The sequence below is a fragment of the Opisthorchis viverrini genome (genome assembly GCF_000715545.1).
Source record: "Opisthorchis viverrini unplaced genomic scaffold opera_v5_60, whole genome shotgun sequence".
NCBI lineage: Eukaryota > Metazoa > Platyhelminthes > Trematoda > Opisthorchiida > Opisthorchiidae > Opisthorchis > Opisthorchis viverrini.
Window position 1 is genome coordinate 1,243,679 of NW_008751712.1, and position 11,743 is coordinate 1,255,421.

Below are 11,743 nucleotides of genomic sequence, written 5' to 3' on the forward strand. Positions count from 1 at the left end.
CCGATGAGTCAGCTTAGTGCGACGTGTTTGTGCGTATGAGAAAAAAGACAAGCCTCGCGATCCAGTGAGCGAGTCAAGTATGTGGGTGACCGGGTAGATACAGCGAAAACGTTGTCCAGTGGTTGATTTGCTCTATGGAACTTTTACTGTCCGATGATGAAAAGTGTCACCCTCGTAAGGAATCCACATTCCTTAGTTTATATAAGGTATTCTAGGTTTCGCGTTGCAAGTCCTCCGGAGAACCGCATTCGCACTCCTCGTGATTGATTATACTGTCCAATTGAAAATATGTAGTCAGGTATAGGTTAATCAATTCGCAGTGCTCTTTCGAGGGCTCCACTGGATAAATCACATCCGTCCAGGAATTCCGCGGAAGCTGTCTTGGTGGTGTCAAGGTCCATAGACGTAACCAATGAGCTCATAGTAAAAAGAGACCATTATTTTGTTCTGTTTGACGTGTATATTCTTCAATTTCTTCAAGAATCGCCCTGCAATGGTAACCGAATATTTGGATCCATTGATGAGATTTTCCAACATTTTCCGTAGTCCTTTCGGCATAGGTTAGTGTCACCGAAAACAATGCTATTGGTCGGATAGGAACTGCATCTCTGATGCCTTCAAAAGTTCACAGAATCAATAATTACTTGAGCCCTGAGGCCTCATAGTCCAAAGTCCATCTTTTGTTATCGCGCGAAGATCTTGAAGTTTCTTGAGTTTCTTGCTGAATTTCGTCTTCAAGAATTTTACTCCAGCCATTCTCTAGGGGGTGGGACTCTTTTGTCGCTAAGCAGGGCTTTTGGTTTGTTGGTGTAGCCCAGTTTGTCAATGGGCAACTTTAACCGTCTTTTGTCGGTTGGTAGAATAACGATATTCTCGTCTATCTTCAACGTGTTCATTGTTTCTCTTCCCTTGCCCCCAATAGGACACTGACCGTTTTCTTCGCGCTTGGTTACCGGAATGACGAATTTGTTGGCGAATGCGAATTAGGGATCAATGCACACCACGGTCATCTGGTAAGCAAGTTTCATTTGCTCTAGTCAGTAATGTAAATTAACAATCAGGCTACTGCAACCAAGAAACTGCCTCCTGACACAAGCCACTAACGAACCAATCAAGAACCGAGCCAATCACAGTATCTCGAATTCTGACAACCAATACGAGTTGAGGAACGAATTCCAGCAGGACTGTTTGTTCACAAATAAAAATGCAATGATTTTGCTTATTGAAATAAGGGTTCCCAGGAATGGATCGAAACCTTCTTAGTCGATTTCAGGGGTCGTAACACCTTCCAAATCAGAGATCCACTTTCTTCGTCAGGTGGGTACAAAACACCCACCCAGATTACCGAAATTATGGTGTCTCAAGGCACCGAACGTGCTTTTTCGGATTAAACTGCATGTCATTCGGAATTATTGCTGTTCCGATTTTGAAAGTAATAAATTGCAAAGCCGTGAGATGAAGTGAATCATGCAAAACGTTCTGGCTGTTCTCCTCGAGGACCTCTTTTCCAAATGCTTCACTGCGTGTAAACCCCACCTTTCTGTTCAACCACACAAGGGTGATCAATCGATTTTATCTTGGTGTAAATGTAACCTAGGTCTATCTACCACACCCAGGCGTTCACGTGGAAAACATCGTCAAACTATTCCATGTTCTACAGAAATAGAAGTAGCCGAAGTGCACTTTCTCACAATCATCGAAATTAACGCCTCTTACTTCCAAATAGTAGTATGATTACCGCTAATTTAGAGTGGCCTGAAGATCTGTGAATTTTAATGTTGCTAACATATGAGCGCGCACACACACACACAAGAAACAGTGTCACGTGCTCAGCTAGCACAGTGAAACGCTAGAGAAGGACACCTCACCTGGCACTCTCATTACCTACTGTCTAATCAGATGAGAGACAAGTCGATAGTTGCACCTTCAATACCAGTCGCCAATTGGTGAGTTATTCGTCAAGTCACAGTTTATCATAAACTCTGTGCTTTAACGGTGAGCTGTGAACGGGCGGACAGAGAGAAAGATCATAGTAAGTATTGATAACATTTGTGAAACACGTCTCGGTTGGACTTATGCATTTCACCACAAAGCATGGCTCAAATGATCATCGTTAAACGATGGTGAATTCTGCAGAAACTGACAGTTAACCGGCGATGAACACCCGGTATGGAATGTGCTCTGTGCCCTATAGTTCCCACCAGTTCAGTTGGGTATGAGGTAGACTGATGCACCTCCGAACTCCTTAACGTGTGTAAAACTTGCTAGAAGATTTTCAGAAAAGCGCAACGCAGCCACAGAACCAGTGGTTCACGAACTTGATAGCTTGGAACTGGTGTGTCTCTTTTTGTTCGCGACACCTTCAGTTGGTAATCTTAAAGCTGAAAACTGCATAAGGGTTTGTAGACAGTGGTACAAATGAATGATTTGGTTGGCGAGATTACAGTTAGGTTGGATTCACTGTCACCAACTTAGCTCTAATCAATTTATGCGTTCTTAGCCGGTCGGATACCACTAATATTCTTTCTGATGCAAACTCTATTGTAAACTCGTGTGGTCAATTCGACGTGACAGTAAATGTTAGTGACTAAGAGTGCAGAGAAGTCGCTCATTTCAAACTTCCGCCCATAGGACCGAGAAAGGACCAATATAGCGACTTCCAAAAACGTGTACCTACTGCAATCAACCGGGATGGTCCGAATATCATAGTCGTGACGTCAAATTCATTCAAAAAACCCCGTCATAAACCAAAGTTTAGTTAAATACGTGTTTCCCCGCTGAACTACTTAAAACACCTTTCGTAATATCGTTTGTAGACTAAGAATATAAATCCAGTTCCTCGTTTGAGGCTTCTTGCTTTATGAAGGTTCAGAAGGTCTCTTCCTCTCTCTCCTCTTCCCATTAAGGGGTCACTCTACATAAAACTGATTTCATTCTTCTAATTCCTCGATCCAGACAAACAATAGTCTGTAAGGCACACAGCTAGGATGAGACAACCCAACTACTTCACATTAAACAAAATACACCTCTCACCAAACAGAACGAAGCACTTTTAAACATGCACTTAACACCAACTCACTGTGTTAGATTATTGATATCCCGGATGTACTTATTTGCAATTTATCCAGTGGCTGCTGATCTTTCCGCGGAGCTTAGCAATTGACTTTCAAACGCCTGTTCCTCAGTGCACAGTTAGATGGGGTTAACAGCTATCTAAACAGCTCTCAGCACAAAATCAACCTAAATATGGCTAGTCTGTGTGTTTCAACTGATTTTCACTCGCAGTTCCAGAACGCTCAGTGGATCGGGAAGAAAGTTGGCTCATCCCTGTTCACTTACTGTCAAATGCTCACAAAACCAGTGAATTGACGACTAGTAATTGGAATTTCATTGTTTTACCGGGAATGTGCAATGCGGAAACAGTTTATATCCCTTTGTAATGTACTCCTCATAAGATTGCTGAAAATCCGCCTGAGAACATCACAAACGAGAGATTTACCTGGGTTCCAGGTGAGTCTCTCGCAAAACCAAATGAGTTTGCAAATGAGTGTATATTCGCTAGTTTATATCCCTGTTAAACAGGCATTTCGCACTGAGTGTATATCTCTAGTTTATATCCCTGTTAAACAGGCATTTCGCACAGCTGCCAACAGATGGATTTACACACATGCAGCTTATGCGAAATGTGAGCTGGGCATAGTTATCCAGGCTTAAATACAAAGAGCGGTCATGGACCTACTGGCATGTGCTCTGAGATCACGTCTCCTACTAACTTCAGTGGTTTGAAACAAGAGTTACGTCGACGGTCACACAGCTATGTGGTCGGGCTTACTCACAATTAGGTGTATAACTTTGCGAAGTGCTCTGGTTCCTTTTATACAGGTATAACCATACCTGTTACACGCTACCGGGCTGCTGTAACATTCGTTACACTTATACTGGAATCACCCAAAACTTTTAGATAAATGCAGAAGACACAAAGGTAGGGAAACCAAAGGGAACTGAACGAGAGCTATCCCAATAGTCGGTAAAAAAATTGGTGAAGGTACTTCACGAATTCAAATTGGTTATACTCATCAGAACACAAAGTAATGGGTTGTGTTCAGTGCCTGACAACTTCCCACAGTCGGAGTGTCGAAGTCGCGCGGATCCGCTACCATTTCTGTTGGACAATCTATAGATGTCACTTTGGAACTGTGAGTTGCTTCCAGAACAATCACACAAGCAGATATTTTTGCGGTTTATATATACGTCTTATTTGCTCAAATATGTGGTGGATTTTAACACCGCCGGAATCGGTGACCGTCAAACCAATCATATTGCCCAAGCGTGGGCAACATCAACTGATATTTAAGTTGCGCACAGCGTGTGCTGGTGGGTTAGTGAAACAAAAACGTTCGAGTCGCTTGGCAGAGTTTGAAATCTCGGTATGGTCAGGCATATGCACTGCAGATAGGAAGGAAAACTCGACCCCAGTGTTCTTCCCTTTGGTATGTCCTGAGTAAAGTATTCAGAAGAGGCGAGGAACTGTTCAAACGAGAGCGATGTAAATGTGAACGCTACAAATCCTACAACTACTGTAGGCTCCTGCCACGTCAGGTTAGTTGACTGGCTGGAGGAATAACACAAAGTTAGGGAAAAAAAACTACCGAGTTCCAACCTCGTTGACTGCAACGGGTAGTCTTGGTTTCGAACTGGGAAATTGACGCCAAGTGAATCGTTTGGGTCGCACACGCTGGTGAGGTCAACATTCTCAGTGGTTGTCTGATCAGCAGAACTGATTTGATCGTAGGTAGAATCGTTCGTCCGAGGTCTCTCTCACAGTGTCTCAGTGAATCAGAGAGAAGCTGGGCATAGTGTTTCCGATGTGTGATGGATCAACCATTGATGCAAACAAGGAAAACAGACATAGGGTTTTCATAAAGGAAACTACTCACAAGGTTACTGAAAACTCTCCGACAGCCCACGACCGGTTTCGCCCCTCTTAGGGCTCATCAGGTAGGCGCAGTCCCCGAGTTTCTGTCAACCTTATGTTCTACTTGAACCAAAATTGGACTGTTTTCGAGAAATACACTCACTTCCAAATCAATTTGGTTCTCACGAGAGACTCAACTGAATCCCTCGTTTAGGATATTCTACAAAGGGTTTCTTACTTTGCCGGGAGAGAAGTTTCGCTCCTTCGAAAGTCCTTGTTTGGCAGTATCTTAAAGTGGATTTTAGAGGGCTGGTGATTCTGCTTTAGTGGAAACTAGTCAGGGCTAAAAAAAACTTCAAAAGTAATTTGTCTCAACGTTAACATCTGTTGTCGAGGTAAGATTCGCAACCTTTTCTATTGCTTCACGCTTCAGAATAACGTGCTTTAGATGAGGATGACCGAATAACTAAGTGAAACCAGTTGCTCATCAATCGACGAGGCTCATAAATTACGTCGAGCTACGAGTTATCCCGAAAATATGAAAACTAAATTGATGGATACTAAAAATTTGATAGTGGGTTACTTGGACTATTCTCCTATATTGTGTAGTCGAAACCGACCATTTTTCAACAAGTAATTTAGCTTAAAATTTGAGAAGTTAGTAGACGGTTCTCCTGAAATAGACAGTAAATTTGGCATAGAGGAGAATTTTGGTAGCTCATGTAGCATAGATGGTCGGATCAACAAGCCGGAACCCAGAGAGGTCAACGACAGCGGTCACTTCGCATCGATCAGAGCGTAAAGACAGCAGAGGCCAGGCCCACAATTCACGTGGCTATCGATCAGTCGGGACACCGGATAACAGAATAGTCAATGGAACCAACCGACCGAACAACCAATCGTGATCGAAGGTCGACCCTGGCTAGCACGTGTTTCATCTAAGTCACTTTTCAACTCAACACCATTTCTTGTGGTATCATATAACACTTACAAGCAATTCGGGAATTCTGAATAAGGACCTCTGTCCAGCAGGGACCACTCTGGCCAGAGCTCATCGGCGGCCCCAATTTGTAATGCCGAACGCTGGCAGCGGTTACCGGCAGTATGTGACCGATAACAAAACCCTTTCCCCTGTGTGCCAGGCTGCATCTGATAGATGGTTACATAGTCTGACGATAGTGTTAGCAATGAGCCTTCAACACATTGCTCTTGCCCGACCGCTCTTCACAAGACCCCACTGGATCCCTGATTAATTTTGGGGACACGGGAGATCGTCTTCCAGCTTGAATCACAAGCCACCTTTTTTGAGCGGGTTCTGACCAAAAGTTTGACCGAGAGCAATTCGATTTCGCTTGCCTCTGCCTTCTCAAATTCCCGGATTTCGCTCATCGTGAGTTCTGTAGACTCTTGATAAGTTTGAAAGACCGTTTTTCGCACCTCGATTGGCCTGGTACATCGTAACGTGTGCGGAACGACGACAGAATGTGAACAAAAGTAATACCGGTCTCTCTTTACATTTTGTTCTTCCAAAGCTGATCAGAGACTCATAATGAAAAACGGTACGCACCGAACACACCTGTTTTCGCCGAGACCTGTCATGCAACATTAGTTGTTAAACAAAAGCGAAACAAAGAAACATGCGTACAGGAATAACAGGTTCACTGACAAAACGTGGCAGTTAACAAGTCAGGCAACTCAGGAATCGCGATCGATTTCGTTTTTAATTCAACGAGAATGGGTAGGTCAATTACGGGGTGAGATCTAGGTCAGACTTACCGCAACATCTGGACGTGACGTCTCCCACCAAAGAACTGTGGCCGAAAAACCATCTCACCGTAGCCGCAGCCCCCGAAGTGCGACTCCCCATTGTCAGTCCAGGCAGGTTCGAAGGTATGACTCAATGATCTTACCCAATATTATGGCAACCCAGTTTGCCGAACCCGTAGAATAGTACTCCTTAACGCGTTTGGAGAGGGGTCTGTTCGTACAAGCAGTACGGCTGCCTTTTTGCACGGAAGACTAACATCGAAACAGCTGTGGGACCTGGCACTCTGTTCCTAGTCCAGGAACGTAAAACCGGTGCTGTGGTGAGAGATAGGCGCACGGATCCCTTCGGTCCAATATAGGGTCCATTTTTCCGGCCGTCCGACGCTCACCCGCGAGAATCTCCTGTATGTTCTCGAACATTACGAGGGTACTGTCGACTTGTATCGTTCATGATCATCCGTCGAACACTCTATATCGTCGCTGCTAGTCACACTACCATCAGTCACTCAAGATGCTGATCACTACACCTATTCCATGAATTATGTATTATATTTCATTGCACCCAGCATGCACCTTCCGCGTGAATTCAATAAAATCTGGACTAGTCCAGCAAGAACAACAGAAAACACGTGTTGAGCGCATTTGAAACAAGTGCTAACACGAAGTTTTCAGGCAATGGACATCGGAAGTTTGTGACTTTTACGAAGACCCCACATCCCCCTCTCCTCAAAGGCTGTTTACATAGCCAATTAAGATTGTGGTCATTTTTGGGAAAGTTTGGGAACAAGCCCCAAACGATGACTACTCAATCGGTTCCAAGCGCTTCCAACTGATTAAAATCGTTTCGTCATTCAAACTTCACAAAACAGCTGAACCACTTTTCTCTCATTTGCACGCTACCCTGCTTCCGACGAGAGACTCAAATGAATCCGACTGAATTTTCAAAGTAGTGTGTTACGTCTAAACAACAAAGTGTTGCTGTATCGCGGATATCGTACCAAGTGAATCATGACGCTGCCTGGTGCAGCACATTCCATTGAAGCGGACTATGCCAAACGAGAGAATCAGCTGAATTCTGTTTAGTCTCCTGTCAAAATCTAATTTGGGTGCAAGTGAGGAAACTATAGAAACCTGCCCACCGTGGGTTTAAGTAGATAATAAGGAAACTGGGGGATGGTGTCCATCTGATGAGCCCCAATAAGGGCAAAACAGATCGTGGGGTGTCAGATGGTTTTAAACAATCTTATGACTAGAGTGTTAGGTCCAGATGATCAGAAATGTTCAGTCTGGATACCGCACATGGTCACAAGGGGGCGAGATGACTCACTGGTTAGGGAGCGAATTCACTGTCTTGGAAGGTCCGTGGTTCGAACTCGACCTCTGCTTCTGCCTCTCGATTTACCCTGTCTAGACTTTGGCAACCTGGCAGTATCCCGGCCCTCGTGCTTCCGTCTGGTGGCACGGCAGCTAGCCACCGAACGATTATTTTATTATCTATTTATTACGTGGTCAGAAACGCTGACTCTCAATCGAGAGAATGAGCGTGGAAAGTGGAAAAAACATAGACGAGGACTGTTCAGACAAATAAAGACATCCAGGATCCCTGCATAGCCTTGTTCGGCGTTGCAGTGAAGCTTCGGAATATGGAGATATCTATTTTAAGCCATGAACTGGTACGAATGAGAACCGCTGAGTCTAATTCATCAGCCAGCACATTGTACTTTCAGTTCAGCAGTATCTTTCCTTCTCTAGTCACCCGTGTAATAACAGTTGGGTTCTTGATATCAGCATCCACCACCCCTGTCTGATTCAGTATAGTGACCAACTTCGTATTCATAGTAAGTATCTGCGCTTACCCTCTAAGCACATCCTGATGGCCAAACAATCGATTGTTAATCTATCTCACAACGTCCTACAGACACCAAAATCCAGGGGAGTTGATTATGTGTCGGACTGGACAATCACTTACTGCAATGTGCTTTCGTAAGGCCTCCAGTGCACAGCCTTAATAGGACAAACGAAATGGTCGATTTGAAATAGGTCTGCCGTCAAACGTCACATCCCGGTTAGCTGGTATAGCCCTAAGATAATGTTAGTTTTTCTTTTGGTGTAGAGGAAGGTATCAGCATAACTTCCTCATCCATAGCTTGGAGCACCAGAGATTTTGTTGTTTCTCAGACCGATCAATTTTTTACGTGACAATGCGAAGCCTACTACTAACTAATTATTCAGCGTCAGGAATTTCGAGACAGTCAACTTCAGGAATAACAGCTTGGCAGGGTTCTCTAACACTTCATATATCTTTATGTTGTTAGCATTATAAAACGCTATCCCGTTCAAGAGAACCCATCACTGGAAAGGTGACATCTAATTCCCTTGAAATGGTAAGCACTTCTTTGATGGGGTCTCCGTTGGCCTCTCGATTTACCCTGTCTAGACTTTGGCAACCTGGCAGTATCCCGGCCCTCGTGCTTCCGTCTGGTGGCACGGCAGCTAGCCACCGAACGATTATTTTATTATCTATTTATTACGTGGTCAGAAACGCTGACTCTCAATCGAGAGAATGAGCGTGGAAAGTGGAAAAAACATAGACGAGGACTGTTCAGACAAATAAAGACATCCAGGATCCCTGCATAGCCTTGTTCGGCGTTGCAGTGAAGCTTCGGAATATGGAGATATCTATTTTAAGCCATGAACTGGTACGAATGAGAACCGCTGAGTCTAATTCATCAGCCAGCACATTGTACTTTCAGTTCAGCAGTATCTTTCCTTCTCTAGTCACCCGTGTAATAACAGTTGGGTTCTTGATATCAGCATCCACCACCCCTGTCTGATTCAGTATAGTGACCAACTTCGTATTCATAGTAAGTATCTGCGCTTACCCTCTAAGCACATCCTGATGGCCAAACAATCGATTGTTAATCTATCTCACAACGTCCTACAGACACCAAAATCCAGGGGAGTTGATTATGTGTCGGACTGGACAATCACTTACTGCAATGTGCTTTCGTAAGGCCTCCAGTGCACAGCCTTAATAGGACAAACGAAATGGTCGATTTGAAATAGGTCTGCCGTCAAACGTCACATCCCGGTTAGCTGGTATAGCCCTAAGATAATGTTAGTTTTTCTTTTGGTGTAGAGGAAGGTATCAGCATAACTTCCTCATCCATAGCTTGGAGCACCAGAGATTTTGTTGTTTCTCAGACCGATCAATTTTTTACGTGACAATGCGAAGCCTACTACTAACTAATTATTCAGCGTCAGGAATTTCGAGACAGTCAACTTCAGGAATAACAGCTTGGCAGGGTTCTCTAACACTTCATATATCTTTATGTTGTTAGCATTATAAAACGCTATCCCGTTCAAGAGAACCCATCACTGGAAAGGTGACATCTAATTCCCTTGAAATGGTAAGCACTTCTTTGATGGGGTCTCCGTTGCGGTGGAGGGGTAGTAAAAACTGGGAATCAAGTTCCAGCGGCGACGAGCCCTACAAAATACATCATTAAAAGTGACCAGTCAGAAAAACCACAACTTTTGCCAGATGGCCACTTTGGATGTGTGAAACTGACGAGTTAAGAGGAAAGCTGAAAGTCGATATTTTGGCATACGGAACAGAACGCAACTAATTCTTCTGTGAATTCTGAGTTTCAGCCTGACAGAAGGAAACCATTCGATCGGGGAAGCACAGTGCTGCTGTCTTATGATCGATAGAAATCGCCAATTAAACCAACCTCACAGTTCAGATGAGTATTGTTATTAATTGGTGGTGTAATCAATGCCAGATCACGTGAGCTGCATGGCTGAAATTTGGTTAGCTCTGTGTGCTGTCTGAGCTCTTTCTGGTTATCTCAACTGCTGAATGACATCATGTTCAACCATTCTTGTAGATATTCAGGTTAGAATATCCACCAAGATTCGATCGGCACTTCCAAAAAGAGTGAGGCTTGTGTATTTTGTGTTGTGACCTTTGGCAAAGCAGATTGAAATCTAGACATTCAGACAATTGTTTGTGATCAGAACACAACGGCTGCAAAAACTTGCTTCAGACCATCAGCCTCAGCATCGTCATCAATATAAACTCTTCATAAAACTGTCAGCTGATTTTTATCGATCCCCGCCAAAAGTCACGTGCAATTGTTTCAAGCTTAAGGGTGCATTCATACAAGCAATGGTTGAAAGCTGCTGAATATCCTTTATTTATTTTGAAAGATCCTAATCAACAAGAAATCTCATCCACAGGTACTTTCATTCAGGATGGACCGATACAGAACGCTCTCCGTGTGGATTACTTTATTGAATGTGGTGGCAATGTCGCTCTGTAATAAGTCAAAACGTAAGTTCCCATTTTTTCCAAAGTAAGGTGGGAAACAAAGACTTATTGATCTCTCGTGAAGTTGTCAACACGGTATTCAGAACTTCGCCTGTTGACGTAGCGCCATATTTTACCCAGTGTATGAAATTTTATATTGCCAAAACAACAAATATTCAGTTAAAATTGTTTACAAAATAAGGTATTATTAACGGAATATTCGACTGAATCATGCTAGTATTTTGTTTCGTATGGAACGATATTGATCGGAGTAACCTTCTCGATATCACATTACTTTTGATTTAAGTAAAATCCCTTCTGCAGCCCAGCACACGATCCGCCATTTTATGATCGGACAAAAATCCACTTTTTTGCGTCCGAATACTCAAAGAATAAGCCTTCCAAGAACTAAAAAGAGTAAAAACATTGATGGAAGTTCCAAGACATTTTATCCATATCAAGACAGATGTTGTCTTTAAGATCAAACGAGAGAGAATATCAAGCACTAGGTCAATCTGGTGGGCCAAACAGACGGAGCATTCTATACTGTGCTCTCCAGGAGGCTGTTCGATCCTATGGACACTCATGCATATATTGAGATATCTTGATAATCTCCTCGGTTAAAATCTGAGGACAGTAGATTTAGTTGAGGAACAGTGTCAACAACAAATTAGACCGAGAAGAACCTGACTGTCTTGTTAACAGCTATTCACTTTGCAAGGTGTAGTAGCTGCTTCGGTGTGTCAGAG

General features: G+C 43.5%; 2 protein-coding genes across 2 annotated transcripts in view; one reads left to right on the plus strand and one right to left on the minus strand.

The window, feature by feature from the left end:
• Nucleotides 1-743: 743 nt before the first annotated feature.
• T265_03774 (hypothetical protein) overlaps nt 744-11,743 on the minus strand; it is a gene marked incomplete at both ends in the record, with an annotated part of 28,859 nt that continues 17,859 nt past the window's right edge. The window contains one exon of the mRNA XM_009168327.1: nt 744-944. Coding sequence (XP_009166591.1) covers nt 744-944 — 201 coding nt within the window. The remainder of the gene's footprint in view (nt 945-11,743) is intronic.
• T265_13322 (hypothetical protein) overlaps nt 1,859-11,743 on the plus strand; it is a gene marked incomplete at both ends in the record, with an annotated part of 23,433 nt that continues 13,548 nt past the window's right edge. Inside the window, 2 exons of the mRNA XM_009168346.1 lie at nt 1,859-1,946; nt 10,925-11,018. Of these exons, the coding sequence (XP_009166610.1) occupies nt 10,983-11,018 (36 nt within the window). The remainder of the gene's footprint in view (nt 1,947-10,924; nt 11,019-11,743) is intronic.